Consider the following 24092-nt stretch of genomic DNA (forward strand, 5'->3'; position numbering starts at 1 on the left):
ACATTCATGCATTGAATTCCAATGACATCATCTAATATCAGAATGTTACACAAAAAGAAAACTCCATGACATAATTAGTTTCTTACTGCTTTCCCCTGTAAAATCCAGTCCTTAAGTATTTGTGAGCAAACCATCCCTTCTGCTGCTTCCCAGGTCCACAATTATGTGTCAGCCTCCAGGCTTATTTTCCAATAGTTGGAATCCTTTGCTCTATGCTTTGATATCCTAAATCCTACTAGGATCTATTGGAGATGTTTCTGTCTTCTGTCATGTTCTTCACCACTCTGCTTCCTATAACTCCCCAATTTCATTTTTGCATCATTCCTTACCTCTCTACACTGTCTCACAGCAAACTCCTTGAAAACATGCATGTCCTTATACAGCAGACTTATAAATCGTAGTTTGTCAGAAAACCCAACCAAACAGAAAAGGCCAGTGGGATGAAGTGATACTGTGTATGCTTCCTCCCGATATTCCTTATACAGCTCCAAAGTGCTGAAAGAGAAAACCATTGCACAGTACGGAATAGTACAGACTCCCTACGCACAGCTGACAGGACATTATCTGCACTGGCAAAGACACCTGCAGCTACAATCTGACCATGCCTTGTCCTTGAGGAAATGTGTTGTCATTCAGTTAAGTAATGATCACACAGATGTTACAGGAAACAAAGGCAAATCTGAGCTTTCTGGTTCACAGAGAAGGTGCGGAAGGTGCAAGAGCAAACCCTTGTTTACTGTAATATAATGAAGAAGGTAAATGAACCGCTGATTGCAAACCTGTAAGAACATCCCTTCTGAGATCTGGATTTGTTTTTCTCTCCCTCTCCCACCACAGAACCTTAAAATCTGGAGTCATTTTGCTTAAGAACTACGGGTATGAAGCAGGAGATGGGACAACAATATCTTAAGACAAAGCTGAATGAAACATTCCTGAAGACTTTTTTTTCCAAAATGCATGGGAAGTGTGACACAAAAGAGGCTTAACAGAAAAGGCTGTGGATTCTTTTGGCACTGGTTTTAAAGGCACAGCATACTCACACTCCCCAAATCATGTCAATAAGACCATTTACATTCCACACCACACAAGAATTTTACCAGAAACACTCTCATTCATATAAGATTGCTGCTGTTGCCTGCAAAATGTAATATACAAAAATCCAAGAGATAATAATAAACAAACTCTTTACTTCGTTTTGTAATTCCAGACGTGGACAGATCTATCCAGGGAACAAGTAGCAAGAATGGGTTTCCAAACACAGATGTCCAGACCAGTAATCGAAGCAGAATGCAATGGGTAATTCAGGTATGCAAAATAAGCTGCCTTCTCCTGAGAAGCAATGAGACATTAGAAAATCACAAATATTTCACTGCAGGCAGAAAGTCAGGTAAGAAATCTATCACAGCTCTTTGCATACAGTAATCAAATACATTTGAGGAAACTCCTTAATCCTTTCACTGCACTGGTCTGAACATAATAATGATAAAACCATAGCAATGTTAGAATCAGTTTTAACTTCATAACTAAAAATCAAGAAGAGTGATGCAGGGAAGATGTAGTCTCCATAGTTCTCATACACTAGTGGGAGCAGAATGTAATCAGGTGTCCAAAGAAATGCAAGTTAGATAAATGAATAAAACTGGACCTGAGAGAATTCAGCTAAGACCTTCTGATATTTAAAAATAATCAAGTGCTGAATGATAAGCAACTTAACTGGGATGTTTAGCTAGTACATGCTGGAAGTGAAGCACCAATTAAATTTTAGGCTGCATACAGAAAAAGGACCTGTAATTACCAAACCTCTTCCTGTAAAGATCCTTCTGTACACCCGTACACAGGTTAGGTATTTAACTCCATGCAAGTCTATTTCATAATCATACATTTATCTCTTGTCTTTGCATTATTTAACAGAGTAGGGAATGTTTTGCATTATGTTTGTCCTTAACAAAGAGGTTTCACTTCTAACCAGGACTTCAACAACTATTCTTTTAGAGTAACATGAGATTCCCATAGCTGTTCAGCTTTATTGTTGCATTAAGGTTTCTGCATATTACAGTGGAGCATAAACTACTACAGTTACGTTAAAAATCTCTCTGTTAAAGCCTTACTTAAGTGGCACCCTTAAAAGGACTTCACAATGTTGTCTATCATTCTGCTAAATAACATCAGGTATTCATATGGAAGGATGCTTCAGCAAGGGACTACTGAAATACAGCTCTCAGAGAAGCATGCAGAGCACTTCATATCATGAGTTTTTAGGGTTCAGACGTTTTTTGATGGATTTGATGAGAATGCATCATAGAAAGCGATACTGAATAGCCTGTACCATCACAATACACCCCTTACTGGACATGATGGCTGTGGAATGTGATAGGATTGCACTTACCTTCATAAGATTAGTGGAGAGCATAGGAAACATGTAAAGCTGGTTTTCATTTGTGTTAACAACCATTGTTTTCCCAGAGGGGCTGAAGCATATACATATAATGTCCTGTCTGCCCAACTTTTTTGGCTCGCTGCTGAACAGGTCCTGAGGAAGCTGCACAAGAAATGCATCCCATGGGATATTCCAGGTCTCCATGTTTTAGTAGTAGGCATACACACACACACATAAACTTTTGCTGTAATGCTAGTCTAATAAGCATATACATAATATCAGTAAGACAACTTGGATATTTAGTAATACGTAACTATTGCAAGGCAGGGAATAGAGGACAAAATAACCTAACTGTACCTATAGCATTACAGCTGAAAAAAGTATCAGAGGACATTTCAGCAGTAATCTTAAGTACTGAGCTAAACAAAAATGAAAATGGTAGCAGAAAAGTATTGAGAAAAAACCCTAGCAAGTGTCAGAATGAAAACTGCCTGAAGATCGTGATCTCAGAATAACAGTTCTTTGCAGCGTATCATTCAGGCTGATAATTGTCTTATTACAGGGTCTTGTGCACAGGGAAGATCTGACCTTTTAGGCCCACAGTATGAAGGCTTGACCAGGTCATCACAGTTAAATGTTCTTATCTAAAAAATGCAGTAAGTCAATACATACAGCTCACTATAGAAGGGTTAGAAATCTTACTAGATTACTTAAGAATGTACAGTTCTCATGGCAGCTACAATAAATATCTGAGGGGAGAAGAGCTTTGCCTTGGAAAAAAGCCAAGCAGCCTAGTTCTTCAAAGCTGATGTAGACTACTCCTTAGCTTCAAAAGTCTCCATAAATAAAAGTTTCTTAAAGGTTTCCTGAAGTTTGGCAGTCTCAAAGCACATTTTACATGCAGAGCTACCTTGCAAAAGGACGTCTGTCACTGACTTTCAGTGTGACCTCTGGCAATTCCCTTCCTTTCAATAACACCAGGACAGTTAGCTAATGCTTAGAATGTAATTTAGAGATATGCTAAAATGATTATTATTATCTGATTCAGAAGCACCTCCACGCCTCTATACAGGCCTCTCCTGCATAATTGCTTGTAAAAGCTTTTTTCTCCCTACCCAGATTTCTTGACTCTCCTTGTAGGCTTCCTTTCCCTTGGCCTTCTCAAACAGAAGAACAACCCCTGGGCTAGATGAACATGCAAAGCCCTTGGAATAAGCTGCAAGTGCAGATATTTGAGGCAAAGAATCCTGTTGTGAACCATTATCTTCAGAGGACAGCCCACAAGAGATATCAGAAGAACTGCAAGCAGGAAATGCACAAAGACTTAAGACCAATAAAGGACAAAACAAAAAATGCTCATCATCAGCAACTGAAATACTAGAATGCATTCATAAACTGGACAAGAAGGAAATAAGTGAATGGCCTGTAACCAATCTGCATGCACAAGCATGAAACTATTAGTAATAGTATTTAACAGATTTACCTCTCATATTCTTCTGTTGTATCTTCTTCTAGCTCCCTGGGTGGTTTTTTGTACTGTACACTTGTCTCCCAGTGCAGCTCTCCAGTTTTAAACAAGCTAAGTTTGCCTGCATCAGTGCCACATATAACTTTGTCCTCACACAGCCAGGCATGGCACAAGTAGTTTTGTGGCTTTCCCTTTTGTAAATTCATCTGCTTCAAAGTTCCTTCACTGTACTTAAAAAGTTTAAAAAAGCCATTTCCAGTGATACAAACCTGTGTGTTGTCTTGCGGACTAAAGCTCACCTACGGTACAAGAGAGACATAAATTATTTTATACAAGTATGTTCACAAATAAGCAAATATCTGTTCCGAAGACTTTCAATACCAAATACAGGAAAACAAACAAGGGAAGAAGGTTCATAGAAATATATAGGAATACAGAATAGACTAAGAAATAACCATCATAACTACATATTGCAGTTTTTCCCTTTCCAAGACTGTGTATATCAATTTTACACAATGCTACAAAATACATTAACTCTATTAAGCTAAGACACTATCTGAATCACAATGCAATACTGAAGAGAAAGTTGTCTCTGCCCTTCAGGATTAAATGACAAAATTAATTTTTCCGGTAGGAAGCTTCCTGAAAAGTGGCATCATTCATTCTTAAGTGCCAGGAATAAACTCTGTATTTCAGATGAACCTTGCCCATTATACGTATTAATTCACATAATTAGGTGTTGGTGAAAACAGTAGAATAGCCATCTCAAGACCCAGTATGAAGGACAGCAGGGGTAGTTACACCTTATTTTTCATGCTCAACGGGACTTTAGACAGCAGTTATCTTTACAGTCACTCTCCTCTATTTAGGAATTGAGCTCATGAGGTCAGTAGTTCACCCAACCTCTGCTTGTAGCTGTACCCCAGAAAAAAACAGCAGCTAGGGTCCAACCAACCCATGTACTGGAAGCCTTTTACCTTCCTGCAAGAAAGATACTAAAAAAGGGCACCCAAAGCAGGATGCAGGAATTCTTTGAGTGCCATCAGCCTGCTCCTTGCTACTCTTCCTGAGCTACTCCTCTGATCTGCACACAGAACAGACTGCAGGAAGGAAAAGGTACATGAGCACGCCGAGAGCTTCCAAGCTGTGTTACACTACCGAGCACAGCTAATATATTTAAAGAGTATTTCTGCAGGGACACAAGGGACACATTGCACACTCACTGGCCACTCTGGCCACTTGTACTGTCCTTATACCATAGATCTCTTAAAAGAATTTCATGTCATATATGAGACACAGACATAAGATAATGTCCATTATGGTCAAAGCAAAAATTTATTTAGCCCAGCGTCCTGTTGCTGAGGAAGGCCAACAGCAGACGCCAAGAAAAGCCACAGAAACTACATAAAATCTACAGCGGGGAGCCCTCTCCTCCCTCTCTTCCTCTGGAAAACTGTGCACATATCTTGCAGGCCGAGCTTACGTGCTACCTGGCACCCGGCACTCATCGAACCGTTTGGTTCTTTCATCCATCTGAAATAGCGCAACAGGGTCCCAAAGAACCAGTCAACTACCAGTCAACTCTGACTCGAAACGTTAAAAGCTGCAGAGACGCCGGCCCAGCCCAGCTTTGCAGGCAGGCGTGTGCACCCCGCGTCCCGGCAAGGCCGGGGGGGCCGAAGGGGCCCGCACGGTGGCCGTGGAGCCCGGGGGCTGCGGCCGCTACCTGGCAGACGCCACCGCCCGGGGCCTCCACGCGGGCCGCCGCCATCAGCCGCTGCTTCTCCCACAGCCAGTAGGTGAGGTGCCCGTCGGGGGGGGCCGTGGCGGCCGCCAGGTACCGGCCGTCGGGGGAGAAGGCCAGGGACACCGCCTCCCGCGCCGGCAGCTCGGCCGCGGCCAGCGTCCGCCGCCGCCGCGCCGGCACCGACGACAGCTCGTAGATCGTCATGACCGGCTGCTCCGCCACCGCCTCCGAGAGGGCCAGGTACCGCCGGTTGGGGCTGACGGCCAGCGCCAGCACGCCCCGGCTCTTCTCGGTGCCTGCGGGGAGGAGCGGGGTCAGGGCGGGCCGGGGCCGGGACCAGGGTCGGGGCGGGGGTCGGGACCGGGGCCACCTGGGATGAACTTGTGCCATTTCTCCTCGAGGTGGACGCGGAGGCAGCCCGCCCCCGCCGCGTGCAGCACGACCTGCTCCTCCAAGAAGCAGACGCCGCCGGCGACCCGCGGTCGGCAGCCGAAAACGGCCACGGGCTGCGCCGCCACCGCCGCCGCCATGTTGCTGCTGCCGCCGCCGCTGCCGTGGCAACCGCGTCCCCGGCGCCCCCGGAAGCGGCGGCGGCGGCGCGCGCAGGCGGCCGGAAGCGGCAGCAGCAGCAGCAGCAGCATGGCGCGGCGCGGCTCCCTCTCCGGCTCCGGCTCTGGCTCTGACTCGGACTCGGACGACTCCTCGCTCTCAGACTCGGAGGTGAGGCGGCGGTGTCGGGGCCGGGCGGCGCGGCCTGCTCCCGGTAGCCGCGGGGTGGACTCTCACGGTGCCCCCGCCGGCGGCTGGGCTGACCGTGCCCTCCCCACAGCTGCAGGAGGCCTTCTCGCGGGGCGCGCTGAAGCCGGGGCTCAACGTGGTGCTGGAGGAGCGGCCCAAGCGGCGCAACGACGTGGTGAGCGGGGCGGGGCGGGGCGGCGCCTTCCCGGGGCCGGGCGGGAGCCCCGGGCCGGGACCCGCGTCCCGTAGCGGCGGGGCCGGGGCCGGGGCCGGGGCCGTCGGGGCAGGGCCGGGTCGGTCCCCGCGCTGCTGCCGTGATTTGGGGCGTCACGCAGCGGCCTTGGGGGCGCAGCCTGGGTGTTCAGCCCCGCCGGCCTTGGCGTCACCGAAAATCGGGAATAAAACTCCTTCAGGCCGGTGTAGCATTAAGCAGCAGGCGTTACTTGTGGCGGCACCGGGTGCACGGGGGGTCGCCCCACCTAACGTGGGTGCCGAGCAGTTTCGCGGGTCCCATTTTATATCATACAGCTATTCATATTCATGACATTTCCAGGATTTCTCTGCATATGTATGAGTCTTCTCGGGACCTTCATTACTATTATAATGTCCCTTTACGCCTGCGCAGTTACGCCCCTTAGGTGGTCGTCTTGACGGTCTGGTGGTCGGTACTGCCTCTTCGCTCCTCTTCATCCTGTTCTTTGTCTCGCGACTCCCCCTACGTTCCTGCACGTATCCCCAGCTTGACACCTTCACGAACCACAGAACCAGCTTGACCTGGTTTTACTGCTGCAGACTCCCTCTTAACATATTCCTTGACTAAAATAATGCTTCCTTGGGTGGTTAGTAGCTACGTACAAGAGTTACAAAGCCTAAACAATAGCTGGCCCCAAGGACACAGCCAGCCTACGCTAAAAGCTAGTTTCTTTACACACTAGAGCAGAGGTTCATGCAGCGATTGCAGCATTGTGCGTGGTGGGGGTGGTGGTGTCTGTGCGGTGCTGTGCAGAGCTGTGCTTCCTTCACAGAACGGCCTGAAGCAGTGCCTGTCCGAATTCAGGCAGCAGCTGGAGTGGGTGGAGAGGCTGGACATCACTTTGGGCCAGGTTGTGGACCCCACCTCACAGAGTGCTTCTAACAAAGAAGCTGTTGACCCTGAGAACGATTTCCAGAGAGAGATGAGCTTGTAAGTGTCAAAAAGGAGGACTTCTTGTAGGGTGTCGGCATGCTGCTGCATGTCAGTTATGTTCCACAGGTGTGCTGCAGACTGTCGCGCTGGCTGTCACTGTGGCACTTTGGGGCCATGTATTTTACATTTGATGGCTCTGAATGTTTTCCAGAGTAGCTACAAATTAATTTCGGTATATTTAACTTGTCTTGTGACTGGAAGTAATTTCCTTCCTCGCAGCAGACTTCCATCCTTTGCTGAAAAGTTTATTTTAAAAGTTCCTTGGTTGTGGCGCTATGGATTTAACACAGGATATGTATTTTTCTTTGTGGATTTGTTTTGGTGTTATTACAGTTCTCATGTTTTGCTTTGCCTTTTATAATCCAACATATAAAATTAACGGGAAACTAGATAAATGTATGTGTGCAAGATAAAAGGGTTAATATTGTACTGGCCCTAAATTATTTTTAATAGCACTGAATGCTGTAGGGCATAGAATGTTGATATAATTCTAGATCAGTGTAGATTCCAGTATCAGCTACTCTTATGTGAGCAGAGTTTCTGTCAGCACTGTGAGATGCCCGGTACCCAGTGACAGAGCTGGTGCTGTGCTGTCTCCCTAGTTACCGGCAGGCTCAGGCAGCGGTCTTGGAAGCCCTACCTCGGCTGCATAAGCTCCAAATTCCTACTAGAAGGCCGGATGATTACTTTGCAGAGATGGCCAAATCAGACCAACAGATGCAGAAGGTATGTGCAGTGAATAATGGCTTTCTTTCCTGTGTTATGTGTTGGTTTTAGCCTGTGTTAGGGATTAACTTGAAGGTGTGATGTGCAAATATATACCTTCATCTCTCTGACAAATGCCTGTGACAATGTTTGTGTTTTGAAATTTTGTTAGTGACAGGAAATTTCTTCCTGTGTAGGTATTTCATTGCAATGTGGGGGTTTCAGGTTGGAACATAAAGTAGAAAAGGCCAATTTATATTCTGTCCTGAATTTATTGAATATTAAAAATGGAGATGACTTCTCCGTATGCGTAACAGTGGTTGTAAGGTTGGCTGTGTTCATGCTCTTTGTCGTAAGACTTGCAGTCAGCTGTAGCATTAACATGATCCTTTTTCCCTGTTTAAGTTTCACCCTTTGTTTATAGTCAGTGTGTTTTGGTTCTCTGTGATTTTAAACTGTGTATTACTGAATTAATCTGTTGCCGGTAGTAAGTCAGATTTGTGTAGGACACAAGAATTTAATGGACTTGCGTCTTGATTGTGGTGTTCGTTCAAAACAGAACCCTAATTTTTGTTCTAGTTTTGGAAAAAAAAGACTATATTGTATAAGTTAAACAAACATGAGCTGGAGTCTAATTTGGAGGTTCATGTATGATTTGGTCACTTTTGTTGGCTGATAGAATCTTCCTAGAGAAGGTGAAAATTAATAATTAGCTTGTGCTGAGGCTTAAGTTAATTCCGCACGTTACTGTTACCTTCTTTTGCTGGGAACTGTTTGAAGAACAGGTTTTATCTCCTATTTGAGTCACAGACTGCATCCAGAAGATCTATGTTGAAATCTTTGTAATCCCTTGTAATGTGGCATCCTTATAGAAATGTTTGTGAACAAGGAAGGAATGAAAAAGATGTGTTCTATGGCACGGAAGGTTTGTTGACTCTTCTTCAGTGCCTTAGTTTTAATGGTGACAAGAAAGAAACTATGAAGTCTTCTACACACACCTGATTAGACTGACAAGATACTCTGGGTTTAGCGGTTCCATCGGAGCTCATTATAAGGCTTTGTCTTGTCCCTGTGTGAGTTTTGTCTTTATAACCAGATTTTGGCTATAGATCAGTTGAGGAGTTTCTGTAATACTGTTAAAGCCTTGAGCTGAAAAAACATTATGCCTTATAAGGCATTATCTGATTGATTGGGTTTTTTAGATGCATTGATAGTTCACATATAATTATTGATTACAGGACTGCACAGCAATCATAACATTCTCATCTTTTCTTTTGTGTTACTGATACATTGTTTTTTCTATCCCCTAATAAGATTCGACAGAAGCTTAAGAGTAAACAGGAAGCAATGGAAAGGTCTGAGAAAGCAAAACAGCTCCGTGCAATGAGAAAATATGGCAAGAAGGTGAGGAGGAACTACATAGCTAAAATACATGGAATCTGTCTAGTCTTCAATCTAGCTGGTTTTAAGGAAGACAGCAAAAGATGGGATACCTTAAAAAAAATAAATAAAAAAAGAGAACAGTGCAAGGAACAACACTAACATTCTGCTTCTAATCTCAGGTGCAAACTGAGATTCTGCAGAGGAGACAAAAGGAGAAAAAAAATATGTTGAATGCAGTCAAGAAATACCAGAAAGGTAAAGTTAACTTGTCTAAGGGAGCAAATGTGTAATGGGAATAGTCATGTGCGAGCAATGTAAGGCAGCGTGATGTGTGGTGTCAATCTGTAATGCTGGGCACTGAGCTTGAAAGGCTGCTGCTGTGCAGTGGTAGTGAAAATCCTCTCAAGTAGCTGTTCTTCAGTGAGGGTGACTTCTTGCTATTTCTTGCTTAGACTGAAAATTTGTATTTTCTGTGGTGGTTACTATTATGTCTTTGTTCTTGCAGGTCTCTCTGACAAGCTGGATTTTCTAGATGAAGAGCAGACATCATCTCAGGGGAATAAAAAAGGCAGCGCAAGTCAACGGATGAAGAAGGGGTGAGACTAGAAAAGATATTTCAACGCAGAATCTCTGATTCAGTCTTTTAGGGAATCATTTCGTGGATCAAGCAACCTGTTCCGATTAATGTAAAATAAGTCCAAGGTAGCTTTCTGTCCCTAGAGATGAGAAAAACCATGGCCAAAAGGGAGTGGAGACTGAAATGTGCTAATTTCTGCCTCTTCAAGAAGAAGAGAAAGGTTTATGATGGCTGATGGGAGTCCATCAGCAAATACATATGCCTTCTTGAGAGCTTAGTGAGAAAAGGAGTATAGGCAATGATGCTGTTTGGTTGTTTTTCAGACCAAATGCCAAAAGACGATACAAGAATCAGAAGTTTGGTTTTGGTGGGAAGAAGAAGGGCTCAAAGTGGAACACAAAGGAGAGTTTTAATGATGTATCTAGCTTCCGGTCAAAAGTGGCTCACAACAAAGGCCCAGGAAAAGCAGGAAAAGGAGGAAAAAAAGCCCTCAATGTAAGTAAAATTGCATGCAAACAATCCTGGTTGACTAGGAAGCCAGCCCTGGTCTGTGAGGGAGAGCTGAGTATATGATGTGTGCTTCCAGCATCTGGAAGAGATGGGAGCTGAACATTTGTTCAGTTGAGGACAGAATTGAAGACAGTGGTTCAGTATCTCAGCAGGGAAATGAGTGGGGAAGTTAGCAAGTAATATTTGTTGCTACCTGTGTCCCAAAACCTCCCTGTCCAGAGATACTGACAAATATCCTCTCCTGGGTATCCTGCTCAAGCTGTAGAGCTAGAACAGAGATTGAGGACATGAAAATAAAGATCATAATCTGTCTTTTTTTGCAGAAGAGACCCGGAAAGAGAGCAAGACAGAAGATGAAGAGCCGAGCGCGCTAAGAGCACTGTGCTCCCCAGTGGGGTTCCTGTGTTTCTGTGTGTTGCGATATGTGTTTCTGCTGTCATCAAGCAGCTCACTGTGGAGCTGGCTGGATGCTTCCAAGTGGCAAGTGGAAACTAGTGCCTTATCACTAATTTCTTCTTACAGTTTTCTTGAAGGATTGTTTTCTACTTAAACCTTTGATGTGTGAACACATTAAATGGTTTGCACAGAATTATGTCTAATTCATGTTTAGCTGTTTTATGAATGGTGGCTGGAGCCTTCTCTATGTTCCCTTCATTCTGACAGCTTTTTCCACAGCTACTGTTGACAGGTACTTGGTGAACTTGAGTTCTGGGTTACATCGCCAATGTCTGAATAAGAAGTCTGGAGCCTGTCAAGATGTTAAAATGATTTTTAGACTATTTATATAGATGTGTTTTGAAATAGCAGTGAGACAAATGCAGCAATCTTATAAACAGGTTTATTTCTGTAACTATTGTCAGGCTGAAAATCTGGACAGATTGAGGTTTTCTCTTCCCTTTTCTCAATATCTTCTCTTGCCAGAAGTCTACCTAATAACAAGAAGGGCCTAAGAGGAGATACCATTAACTGCTTCTATCTAAGTTGCGTGGTTTTGCCACTACTACTGCAGTTCTGACTGCTTCTCGCTGTGCCCTGTAGCAGCCATTTATTTAGTGATGTCAGTTCTTCGGTGTGGGAAGTAGAGCCTGCAATCAGTACGGTCCACGTGAATCTGGGAAAGAAAAATGATGAATAGTCATGTGCTTTTACTAGAATTACTATTAGTAGTCCCTTCTGAGAAGAGCGATGTGTGGTGTTCTTGCTGCTGAGAAATACCTGACTCACAAATGAATAGGGTACCACTTATCTGAGAATACACTGTTCACTGCTTTGTTATGGTAGAACTTGGTGGAAAAAACCAACTTTAACGTATGAAACAGCATCACGAGTCCTGACTCTCTAAAAGTAACTCACTTCGCTACACACAAATAGTCTAATCCTACAGTAGTATCTAACAGTGTAAAGCCCTGCTGGGATGTCTGTCTCTAGCCTTGTCCTGAGTAACTAGTTTACCTGAAGTGTAATGTGAAAAGTTGCAGAAGACCATCTTATTTTCTTGCCTCATTTTTCTTTGTAACACACCAAAATTTATCAGGTCCTTATTTGCCTTTCTCAAAACACTAATCTACAAAGTCATTGTCACAGCTATTGCTTTGTCAGATACTATTGATGTCTCAGCTTCTTAATAAGATTTCTTTTCCTCTTATTTATTCACATTTCCTTAAATGAATCCTCACTGGTATATTCTGCCTTGGCTATACTTAACTGATTATTGATTTTATGGTTCTGCTTGCAGTTTGTTCAGCATTACATTTCTTTTCACAGTGCTTAGTATGTCACTTCACATTGCTCACTATGCCATTTCTCATGGCTGAATGCTTTAATAAGCAGCTGTGATTATGTGTGCAGCATTTGGCAGTAGGCTTGGAGTCAACTGTCATGACAGGTATTTTGCATAAAAGTTTCTCAGAAGTCTACTGTTTCTGTGTTCACAACCCTATGTCATGTGAAGTCATTTTAGGTGTAAATTATAAAATCTTGTTGTCTGTGAACAGCTCTCCTAATCCCTAGTCATTCCTGTTTTCCATGTTTGCCACAAATTATTTCTTGCATGAACATCTTTCAGTGTGAGGGGTTGAATCTGTCTAAACCGTGCAAAGAGCCGGGTCCTTAAGCACCCTACTCACCAAAGGTTGTGTGTTCCAACCAATTTCTTGGCTTTCAGTTTGTGGCTCTGAATATTTCTTTGTTGGCTCCAGCGCTGCATGGTGAATAAGACTGAGAAACTCAGCTGTTGGTTTAAGAGACACAAATACAAGTAAAAGAAAGTACGTTTAAAACCCAGTCACCTGTGGATATGTGTTAGAATGGGACGTCTTCACACTGTCCAAGCAATAGTGAGAAAGCCAAGGCTGGAGGCAACCTCTGTGCTTCTGTTAACGATCTTACAAGAGAACGCAGGTTGACATTTGTACTCAAATTTTCATCCTGAGGAAGTCTCAAGATTTGCCTGGCTGTCCTGTCCTGTTAATTCTGTCATCCCTGTCTACTGTATTGCAGCATCTTACATCACATCTAGTATCAACCAGTGCTCCATGTTAGCTCTCATCTTTCTCAGTTGCAGGAGACCTGCTGCCTTTCCCTGTTCTGGTTTTCTCTACCCCACCCCCCATCCTTGACTAGAGTAGGCCAACCCTAACCAACCATTATGGTTTCTAGACAAAACTGGCATGTTAGAAATAAGGGAGCAGTTGCTATAAGGGTTCCTGATATTAGTGCTCTAAAGCAAGACTCAGCAGCCATTTCAGCAATTTACCGTATATGGTGGTTAGGTAGACTCAGCAATGGCAGGCAACATGTACATATAAAACATATTTCTAGATTTTATTTTGTTTTTTTGGTTTCCCCTGAAAGAGGTTTATGTTCTCAAGCAGAATTTTATAGTATGATAACTAAAAACAAAAATAAAAGCATAACTGCATGAATGCAAGCTTGTACTGATAATGAAAAGTAATGGGAAAGGGCCTAAAGGTCAACCCCCCCCGCCTTATGTTTATCAAAAAATCATGAATGAGTTTAACTTTCTTACATTGTCACAGGACTATTTCCACCTATGTCATCTTTTAGAGTAATTTGATTTTTAAAATCTTATTTATTAGTCATTTTCTTATCTTAAGCTTATCATAAGCTGTTCAGAGATTTCTTACCATCTGCTGGCTCTTCTATATTATCATGCCAAGACATAGGCTTCTTGGTGATAGTGTGAACTGGAAAGAAACGATGCAGGTGAATTACTTTAATGTGAATTTAGCATCATAGCCAAGTGTAGGATATCTATTTTGGTGAATGTTCTTTCTAATTATTCCCCAGTCTAGGCCCAGTTGCTTCACTTAAGTTGTAAACCAGGGGTCCTGGAACTTTTTAAACAGGGGGCTGGTGTGCAGATTAAGTGGCAGCAAGTCATCTGCAGCTGCTTAGTTCCCCCCTCCCCCCCCAACCCCTGGCGGGGTGTGTGTGTGTGTTTCTGTAAATACTGGGGGCCAAACTGAGGACCTTGGGAGGCCGTATCTGGCCCATGGGCCGTAGTTTGAGGACCCCTGTTGTAAAGGAAGAACTGCACGTGAACAGAACAAAATGAGCTGAGTGCAGACTAACAGCAACTTCCTAGAAAGGGAAGGGAGTTAGACATGCTAAAGGCCCTTCGCTGGGTGCTGCCTGCGTTCACCACAGCAAAGATCTACCCCACCCAAGTGGTGGCTTGCAGAGTGCCAAATTCCAGGAAATTATTTTCCTTTTGTTTGTTTTTGGTTTATTGTAAAAGCTAGACCTGAGTGAATCAATTCACACCACCCATCTGTGCCAGCACAGATGATGATACGCTATGACCATGAATTGGCGGGCTGAAGGAACACAGCGTAGTGTTGTGCTGCCAAGAACCGCTCTTAGCTCTGAGGGGTTTGTTTGCTCAGGACCTGGGAGTTCTAGTTCCTGAATAGCTGCCTCGCTTCTGCATCTTTACCAAGGCACCACCCGAGTGGGTGAGCTGGCGATGCCGCCGTTTGCTCTGTGGGCGTGCAGGCTGGCTCCCTGGGCAAACGAAAAGCCCACCGGTAGCTCCTTCTAGATCTACCCCTCTCTCGAGTGTCCCTGACGGTCAGCCGAGTACCGCGGGACCCACCGCAGCCTCACACCGGCCGGCCCCGGAGCCTGCCCCCAGCCCGGCGGCGCGGGGCTTCGCGCCGGCTCTCCGTGACCGTGGGACCGCCTTACCACGGTGGAGCGGGTTCACGCTGTACTGGGTGCGCAGCCTCTGGCACTGCCGCTCCTTCCGCACCCGCTCGCACAGGAGCTGGTTCTGCCGCACCGGGTCCGGCGGCTCCCGCTGCCCGCCGCGGGCGGCCATGGCCCCGCCGAGATACGCGGCGTCCCGTCGGCTGGCGACGGCTCACGTGGTCCTTCGCGAGGCTACTGATTGGCTCGGCTGGTGCTTCGGCCCCTCCCCTCGGACATTTACCTTCGCGCCTCCTATTGGCCGCCGGTTTAAAGCCCCTGGTGCTGATTGGCGGTGGCGGCACGCGGCGGGTTTGAACGGCCGGTTTGAACGGTCGGTACGGAGCAATGGAGGACGCGGAGCTGCGCTGCACGGTGGCCGTGGAGCAGCCGCTGCTGGGGGGACAGGTCCCGCGGCGCCGCGTCATGCGGGGCGCGCTGGTGCTGCTGGGCCGCAACGAGCTGCGGCAGCTGGTGCTGCGGGTGGTCGGCGGCAGCGGCAAGGCGGCGGCGGTGTTGAGTTTCGTGCTGGCCGGTGACGCTGTGAGGCTCTTTACGCGGTTCGCGGGCGAGGGTCGGGCGGCTGTGCGGGTGGGGCCGGGCCATGCCCAGGTCCTGCTCTCCGACTGTCCCCCAGACGCGCTGCGCCGCTTCCTCCGACTCCTCCGGCTCAAGGTTGTCGCTGGGCAGCGGGGCCCGCCGCGCACACCCCGCCTGCTGGACCGGCAGTCGCCGGCCTTCGCCGTCATCAGCCCGCCGCAGGAGCGGGCCCCGCTGCGCGGCCCCGAGGCGCGGGGGCAGCGCCCGGCGGCGGTGAGTTCCGGGGATGGGGGGTAGCCCCGCTTACCGGCCCTCGTTACCGGGCCTGCTCTCACGGCCCGCCGCCGCCTGTCCCGCAGGTGCCCCGCGCGGAGAGGCGGCCCCCGGTGAGGCTCTCGGCGGAGCAGGAGGCGGTGCTGGGCGCCGTGCGGAGTGGGAAGAGCATCTTCTTCACCGGCTGTGCAGGTGAGCGGGCCGGGCGGCTGTCACCCGGTAAAGTCCTCGGGAATCGCCGCTGACCTGCTTCTTCTCCCTCCTTCAAGGGACCGGGAAATCGTTCCTGTTGAAGAAGATCGTGGGCTCCCTCCCTCCGAGTGTCACCTACATTACGGCCAGCACTGGAGCGGCGGCTTGCCACATTGGTGGCACCACTCTCCATGCCTTCGCAGGTAACGGTCTGCCTGACAGCAAGGGGCTGGGGGCTCTTGCTGTCTTCCCAAAGAATCAGGAGCTTCCTAAAGCTTTGCTTTCTTCTCCCCTGCCAGGGATCGGCTCTGGGAAGGCACCACTGGAACAGTGCGTTCAGCTGGCGGAAAGGCCTGGGGTACGGCAGCACTGGCTAGCCTGCCAGCACTTAATTATTGATGAGATCTCCATGGTGGATGGCAAGTTCTTTGACAGGCTGGAGGCAGTGGCGAGGTGAGCAACCATCAGGTCACACAACTAACAAATGAATTTCCCTAAATTTTCAGGCTGCTTCCTTTCCCTGGTTATGTGAAGGAATACAAGGCAACTGCTGGCGTAGGACCAGAAGGAAGTGTGAAATCACAGTCAGCGTTTGGGCAGATATTTCTCTTAAGATAGGTTTTGATCATGTCGCTGCTCTCTAGCTGTGGCTGTTGTGGTTGCTGTTTCCTTCTGTGGAGCCAAGTGTTGTCTGTAGAGCTGAGTCCACAATACAGCTGTCTATGCTGTGCCCAGCGGTTTTCTCTTACAGAGAGAAGCAGCTGTAGTTAACAGCTACCAAAGAACCAAGGCTGGTAATGACTCCTGGGGTGGGTAAGCAAAGCATATTTAATGTCCTGTAGTAGCATTGCTTTATTATTTGAGCTCTTCTGACACAGCTGAGGATAATCATATTTTACCGCAGGTAGTATATGTTTGAATATACTGATGGACTAAGAAGCAACTTCTGAGACCTGACTATGTCTGGGTCATGAATGCCACTCAAATGTCTCTCTTTCTTCCCTTTCAGGGTGGTCAGAAAACGGGATGAGCCTTTTGGAGGAATTCAGCTAATCATCTGTGGAGACTTCTTGCAGCTACCCCCAGTCTGCAAGGCTAATGAAGAAACCAAATTCTGCTTCCAGGTACAAAGCTGTCCCTAAACTTATTGTCATACTTCAAGTCTTCCTCTTTAACGAGAAAATTATTTACCAGGCAAAAAGCTGGAGGAAATGCATCCACATAAACATGGAGCTGACTGAAGTGCGGAGACAGACCGACAAGACCTTTGTGTCGCTCCTGAGTGCAATCCGTTTAGGCAGGTGAGGAGAAACTTGTCTTTCTTTGCAATCCTTGCTCCCTACTGATGGAGGAGAGGAAAGAGTGGTGTGTTACTTCTCTGTGCTCTATTGGGAACACGTGGCTGGGGGCAGTAGCTATAAATGCTTTAGTTAATGTAAGCAGTTTTTGTATATGCTGCACTAGTAAGGCAGGACCCTTTCTAGGGTGGCTCTTTGCAATTTCTGCAAAGGAATTCAGTGAATCCTGAGCTGGAAGTGGCCAGGGCAGGGCTGGGGCGCTTGTACTGCTTGTCAGCTTTGTGTAGTTACCTTTTTCTGTGCTTCTCTCTAGAGGCGTGGGGCTTGCACAGACTGATCCAGCTGTGTGGAGGTTACTGCTGCTCAAGACTTGTTCCTGATCACTTTAAATAATAATTCTCTTTTCCTGGTTACCAGGTGCACAGAGGAGGTTACCAGACAGCTGATGCAGACTGCTGCTAACAGGTCTGAGCGTGATGGGATCCTGGCTACGCGGCTATGCACCCATAAAGATGACGTAGAAATAACTAATGAGAGACGCTTGCAACAGCTGTCAGGTGAACTTCTTGGAGGACACTGCTGGCTTTGGGGCTGAGCTCTGACTGGGTGCAATGTCGATACTGTGGTGTCAGGAGGAACTGGTGTTCTGTTATGCCCAGCAGCACCAGTCCAAGATGTGCATGTTGAAATTGAGCTGCATGGGGAAAAACTTCACAGCTTTTTTTGCTTAAAAATCCACACTGTTACTTTTTGGTGTGTAATAGACAGTGAGCTAATTGCTTGCTGTGAGGTAGGACAGATGATTTATTGTTTTCATACCCCTGCTTTTTCTTTGTACAGCGACTAAGAAAGGCTGTGCTTTATCGAGCCGCAGCTTGGATTAAGGGTTATTTCATTTTTGCCTCCCTGTCTGGCCCTAGGATTCTTCCTTAATCCTCTTCGGAGATCTGGTTTTGGCAGCAAGCGAAACTGGTCATATGCTCAAAATGGTGACTGCTCAGTTCTTATTTCCTGCTGGCCTTTGATTCCTGAGCCTTCTTATGCTCTTGGAGTTAGGTTTGGAAGAGAGGCCATAACGAGCTTTCTGCTCTTAGATGTGACAAGCTTTGTGTGAAAATGTCCTACCAGCAATGCAGAATGGATATTAAAAGAATTGCTGTTAGAAATAAGCGCTAAGCCTCCTGCAGCACTGTGTGGAATATGTTCAATGGTTGTGATTTTTCACATCTTTGTGTCCTTAATAGGAGAAGTGCACGCTTTTGAGGCTTTGGACAGTGACCCAAAGCTAGTGAAGCTAATTGATGCTCAGTGTCCTGTGGGTGGTAGAGTTGAGCTAAAGCTTGGAGCTCAGGTAGGTGTGTGCGCATGTTTGTGAAAGACCAGTGGATCAAACGGCATAAGAAAAATAAAGGAATAGCAGATAAATGTATAGAGTAGCTTGAAGTATAGAATGTAGATTCTGCATAGAACAGCTATGTCAGGCCAACAGAAGATTCTATCTCGGTCTTTGTATCGTTTCTGCTTGGAATCTTATCCAGACAGAATTAGTTTGATTTGAGTGCAGGTCTGTATCTTGTGGACTCTGGTGACTGCTATGACTTTGGCAGACATTTTTAGTCTGGTTTAGAAGCTTCCAGGTAGAAAAAAGCACAGGCAGTCCTTGCCTGCAGTCTTAGCTCCACGTGCAGCAGCCCTTCCGGCCTGTAAGGGTATGGCACAGCTTGCCAAATCGGCAGGGCTGGGCATCTTGCTGTGAGCTAGGGCTGTCAGAGTGGGAAGGATGCAGGACTGTGCTTAGCAGCAGCACTGTTTGCTTTGGAAAGTTGTTCCTTGGGTGTTCCTAGAATCTTTGTATGTCTAGGCTGGTTGGTGTTTGGGGAAGTGGAATGTGTTGCCTGGAGCTGAGCTCATGGCTGCGGACACAAGCAGCTCAAGTGGTGTTAAGTGCTGCCTGATGATGTAGCTGGGAATCTTAGGAAGAAAAGGCTGTGAAATAATTTCAATCAAATGGGAGGTTGTGCTCTATCCTGCAATAGGATGATGTGGTTGTGGCCATGTCAGCCTGCTATACTTATGCTTCCTGGCTAGAAGCTTAACTGCAGCTGGCTGAACAGGCTGTAAAGCCAGTGTGCTAAGCAATTTTCTTTTTCTCTGTAGGTGATGCTAGCTAAGAATCTGGATGTGTCTCAGGGACTGGTGAATGGTGCACGAGGAGTTGTTGTAGGATTTGAAAGTGAGCAGAAGGGTAAGTAAGCTTTTTGATGTTGTAGTTGAAGAGGGGAAAAAAACCAGTTTATCATTGACAGCTATGACTTGTTAATTTTTATTTTTTTACTGCTTGGTAAGAATAACTTGAGGGAAAGACAGGAGCAGGTCTTCTCTGCAGTGAGTGTCTTGGGGCTCTAGTCAGCTAAAATATCACGTGCTACATCAGCTGTAGCTATCTGTAGGGCCTCTTGTGGATTTTTTTCTTTATTTTCTAGATCTCTATGTTCATTTGCATTTCCTGTCCTGTTGAAGCAAGTCTTGGTGGGGTAAATTTTTGTTTGTTTTTACTCAGAATAATGTTCTGCTACCTGCAGCGTGTATTTTTCTCTGCATCTCAACTGACAAATTACCTGACTTTAATTCTCCTGCTTAAGTAGGTCCCAACATCACTTCAGGACATCCTGATTACTGTGTGTGGGTTTAGGGTTTGTTTTTTGTGGTTTGGTTTTGTTTTGGTTTTGTTGTGGGACTTTTTTTTTTTTTTAATGCAGCCCTAAAATTCATGAAAGACTGACATGGGGAAGGAGGGGGGAAAAAAAAAAGTGTTCTTAGGCTGTCTGCTTCCTGGCTGTTGAGTGTCAGAAATACATCCATGTTTCTCTCTTGCTCCTACTCCTCCAGGGCTGCCTAAGGTGAGGTTTCTCTGTGGGGTCACACAGGTCATAAAAATGGAGAAATGGGTTTTCAAAGGACCATCAGGAGTTCATCTGAGTCGTCAACAGTTGCCTTTAAAATTGGCGTGGGCCATTTCCATTCACAAGAGTCAGGTGGGTGTTCTTATACAGCTGTCTATAGACTTACACAATCTTAAGCCTTATTCCCTGGGTGAGCTTCCGTTGCTGGTAAAACAGGAGAGAAAACTGAAAGGCCCTTGTTGTGGGGGCCCTCTAGAATATGTGTGTCTAGCTGCAGCGAAGGCAGCACCTTTTCTGGTTGTGATGCTTGTCTATAGCGTTAATGATGGGCTAGCAATACTGCTAGTTTCCATAAGTGTGCCGCTACCTGCATAGTTGGTGTTAGCTTATAAAACAGCATTATTTACCACAATGGGTGAGTCAGGATAGTGTTTCCCTGATGGTCATCAGCACTAATGACCCTGAGGAAGCTGCAGGAGTCATGGTTATGCTCTTTGGGCTGGACTCACCCTTCGGTGGTACGTGTTGGATTTTTTCAATATAATTATTACAATTCCTACCTTTCCAGAAGACTTCGTACACTTTGGTAAATACTTGTCTTGGAGACCTGTGAGTTTGTTCCTCTGACACTATTTAAACCAGGCCATGTGATAAATTCCTCTCCTTCCTGGGATGTCTCCTGATGCAGACAGAGCTGGCTGGGTCTTACCCAAACTCTGTCTCAGATGGTTTGCCTGAGGACTGCCTGAGACTGGTGGCTGCTCCAGTTATCTATTAGGTGTGAAAACAGCAGGATTTCTTTCCCTGTTGTGTTGATTATATGGGATTTGTGGAGTTTCACACAAGAGGCTCACTGGAGTTAGTCAGTGGACTGTTTGCTAGCAATTTCCTGACAGTTGAAAACTGTCATTTCTACCGATCCCCATATTTTAATTGGTTACATAGTTGAACAAGACACTTCCCTTTTTTTTTTTTTTTTTTTTTTAAATAAAAATCAAGACTGCACCTTTGACAGATTCACAGGATAGGTTAGTGGTGATACAGCACAGTGCTCTTGTTTTATTTGTTTGTTGTTCTGTAACAAACTTCTTTGTGTCTTTGACAGGGTATGTCTTTAGATTGTGTGGAAATCTCCCTGTCTCGTGTCTTTGAAAGTGGGCAGGCTTATGTAGCCCTCTCCCGAGCCCGTAGCCTTGCAGGTCTGCGTGTTCTGGATTTTGACCCAAAAGTAGTGAGAGCTGATCCCTCTGTGCTGCAGTTCTATAGACAGCTGAGACGACATCAGCTTGTAACCCAGGTAAAGAAAAATCTCATGCTAGGAAAGCCTGCCTTGTGCAATGAGGATGACAGATGTTTGTGCCAAGATGCTTCTTTTTCTTCCTAAGCAAGATGATTCAAACTAAAACTTGTAGTGGCAGGAGGGGTGAAACTCCAGAGGTGGAATGTGGTGGGGCAGATTTTGGTGGCAAAATAGTAGTGTTGGGATTGTATAATCTGGCCCTGTGGGTGAAAGGATGAGTTGGAATTCTTTGATCAATCCCTTGCAGTAAGGACTGAAGGGGAAGTAGACACATAAAAAAAAAAAATCTCTTGTTTTCAAATCACACAAAAAAGTATTTTTTTTGGTTTTGTCCATGTTGTTCCCCCCCCCCCCCCCAAGGATTCGCTGCACACCCTTTCAGGTGATGATGAGAAGGAGAACGGGAAATACAGCTGAGAAGGCTCTTCCAGCCTCTGTGAGGCATCAGCACAGACTGCTGCATCGTGGTGATCTTGCTATTGAGTATATATTTCATAACATGAAGTTAAAGGAATTTATTTTGATGTTTGCTTCATTCTGCTGACTCTGGATATGTAGAATCATCCCCATCTCGTGCCTCTGAAATTCGGAAGGCTTCTGTAGCCCCTTTCGGAACCCATAAAGCCTTGAGTACTTCTGTGTCATAGATGCAACTCTAGCAAACAAAATGACTGAACAAGGACGTGCCTGAGGGTCCTTCCTACAGTTCTATTCTATTGCTGCCTGATTGCGTTTTATTCTCCGCATATGTAGACTGAAACTTGTGTGCCTTTCTTCAAGTATACCACAGCTGAGTGATGGAAAGGGTGTGTTTCCTCTTTGCCTGAATGGATTGGACCTGTTCACAAGAGCTGCTGACACAAGGGAAAGCAGTGCTGGATATCTGGAATACACGCTTGATTCTCCTGCAAGCAAAGAGCTGCCAGGAGCTGGGTTATCACTTTATAGCATGCTGGGGTGTTCTTGCCTTCCAGATGCTTAACAGCAGGAGCCTTTGCATAACTTCCTCCACAAGCAGAACTGTTAGTTATATGTTGTCTGTTATGCTGATGCATAGCCTTTTATTAGTCTGTTGTATACAATAATTTGTAGCTTTTATTTTTTTAACCTTCTGAGATGAGCTGGCACCATTTAAAAATAGAAGGAAGTCCTAGATCTTATACCCATAATTATAGAACTAAAAGAATCGTGAAGATCCATTACCTCATTAGCAAGAAGAGAGTGAGAGGAGATGGGGGCTGATGTGAGCCCCTCTTGTTTAAACATAAGGCTCGCTCAAATGGGAGGGAGTTTCTGCTGGAAACAATGTGTCTGACTAATAAGGTGGAAGTTGAATGTGCAGTAGGGAATAATGGCCAAGGACACGTGAAGTGAGCTGTAACTTCACCTGTTTCAGCAAAAGCAGAGATCAGTGGAACTAATGTACTGTCTTTTAAAAGCCTTAATAAAGGAGAAACTTTGGTCTTTGTATTATAGCACATTGCTTAAAGCTTAAGTAACTTGTATATTTTTAAATGTTTAACATGTGGGAATAATGTAAAATACCAACATCCAGCCGGAACTTGTCTCTGGCAGGTGAATGTCTCTGTTATGAAGCCTTTGCAGTTTGAATTGAAGGCTACTTCTTGGCAGCTGCTGTCCTTGAGGCCAGAGAAGGATGTTGACTAGGCAAGGGTTAACAAAACAGAAAAGAGATTTTGGTAGAATTTCAAAATGTATTTTTCAAGCGGGGTTTGTTTTTTCTGGGCTTGAGGGATATTGTTTTGGAGGAAGTAATAGTAGAAGACAGAAGTGTGAGAATTATTCAAAGGTGTTTGCTCTCAGAAGGACTTCTCAATTTATTAGCACATTCTTTCTTCAAAGAAGTCTGGTGGGGAATAGATGGGAGTACCTGAGGCTGGGGCTGGAGTCTGTGGAAGGTGAGATCTTTCCCTCTCACGCTGCAGGCTATTTCTGATGCTACCTTTGGTCTTTCAGACTCTCAGTGTGTGATTTTAATTTTTTTTAAATTTCTTTTTTTTTTTTTTTTTTTTTTTAAACAAAGCAACACTTTACAATCTTTGGTCCTGGACTTAAGCTGTTTGTCTGGCTTGGGGAGGAACTGAAAAATGACCTTCCCCTGCCTATAACTCTGGGAAGGAGGGTGCCTCTTGTTCCTTTGGCTGCGCATCAGCCCCCTACCCTGCTGTGCATCCCCATCTCGCAGCATTCTTGTCCATTCCTCACGCCTCCATTCTGTAGTGGGTGCCCTAGCTGAGCCTCTGTACTGTGCCACTCATGCTTCGTGTGTTGTTCCAGCTGGACTCCAACATGCATCCTCCACCTTTATCGTGGGTTGCATTTCTGCTTTTGTTCACCTTGTTCTACAGACCATCTCCTGACATTGTTCCCATCTTCCCCTCGTGCCCCTTGTGCAGTGGTCAGAGGCTGCGGCTGCCCTAACTGTCAGGGGCAAGGCTGTCCATGCCTTCCCTGCCAGAAGCCTGGTGGGTGAGCTAAAAGCCCAGATGCTTCACCAGTGGGCTGGGCTGGGGCCAGTTTGCAGTCTTGTGTGTTTTTAGAGATGTGAGGTTGCAAAATGAGGGCTTTGTGTTGCATCAGAGGTTGAGGTGTGGGATCTGAAATGCTCAGGGATGTCAAAGTGAGTTTTACTGCTGGGTTAAGACGGTTAGGAAAAATGTCATGC

At 45.9% G+C, this 24092-nt stretch overlaps 4 protein-coding genes across 4 annotated transcripts in view; 2 read left to right on the forward strand and 2 right to left on the reverse strand.

Annotated features, from left to right (window-relative positions):
- The window catches only part of CFAP57 (cilia and flagella associated protein 57), a 23323-nt gene extending 17322 nt beyond the window's left edge, over positions 1-6001 (reverse strand). The window contains exons 1-6 of the mRNA XM_080406879.1: positions 5572-6001; positions 3861-4144; positions 3493-3676; positions 2387-2539; positions 1190-1329; positions 330-495 (exon numbers count right to left, since the gene is read on the reverse strand). Coding sequence (XP_080263005.1) covers positions 330-495; positions 1190-1329; positions 2387-2539; positions 3493-3676; positions 3861-4144; positions 5572-5982 — 1338 coding nt within the window. The 5' untranslated portion in view covers positions 5983-6001. The remainder of the gene's footprint in view (positions 1-329; positions 496-1189; positions 1330-2386; positions 2540-3492; positions 3677-3860; positions 4145-5571) is intronic.
- Positions 5780-11280, forward strand: EBNA1BP2 (EBNA1 binding protein 2). The gene is made up of 10 exons (XM_080406931.1): positions 5780-5832; positions 5994-6312; positions 6422-6505; positions 7356-7513; positions 8119-8242; positions 9536-9625; positions 9784-9859; positions 10110-10200; positions 10505-10676; positions 11015-11280. The coding sequence occupies exons 1-10, from the start codon at positions 5795-5797 to the stop codon at positions 11063-11065; spliced, it is 1203 nt and encodes a 400-aa protein (XP_080263057.1). The 5' UTR covers positions 5780-5794; the 3' UTR covers positions 11066-11280.
- Positions 11281-11515: 235 nt separating this feature from the next.
- On the reverse strand, positions 11516-15121 carry CFAP144 (cilia and flagella associated protein 144). Its single transcript, XM_080406950.1, has 4 exons — positions 14901-15121; positions 13838-13897; positions 12818-12921; positions 11516-11802 (listed from the first exon to the last, which is right to left on the reverse strand). Exons 1-4 carry the CDS (start codon positions 15031-15033, stop codon positions 11737-11739), a joined length of 363 nt encoding a protein of 120 aa, XP_080263076.1. The 5' UTR covers positions 15034-15121; the 3' UTR covers positions 11516-11736.
- Positions 15122-15220: 99 nt separating this feature from the next.
- Positions 15221-23429, forward strand: PIF1 (PIF1 5'-to-3' DNA helicase). The gene is made up of 12 exons (XM_080406915.1): positions 15221-15713; positions 15800-15905; positions 15983-16108; positions 16205-16358; positions 16915-17029; positions 17100-17206; positions 17621-17760; positions 18448-18554; positions 19361-19448; positions 20093-20238; positions 21212-21403; positions 21767-23429. Exons 1-12 carry the CDS (start codon positions 15249-15251, stop codon positions 21821-21823), a joined length of 1803 nt encoding a protein of 600 aa, XP_080263041.1. The 5' UTR covers positions 15221-15248; the 3' UTR covers positions 21824-23429.
- Positions 23430-24092: the final 663 nt, after the last annotated feature.

Source organism: Falco punctatus, assembly GCF_963210335.1.
Source record: "Falco punctatus genome assembly, chromosome: 11".
Taxonomy (NCBI): Eukaryota; Metazoa; Chordata; class Aves; order Falconiformes; family Falconidae; genus Falco; species Falco punctatus.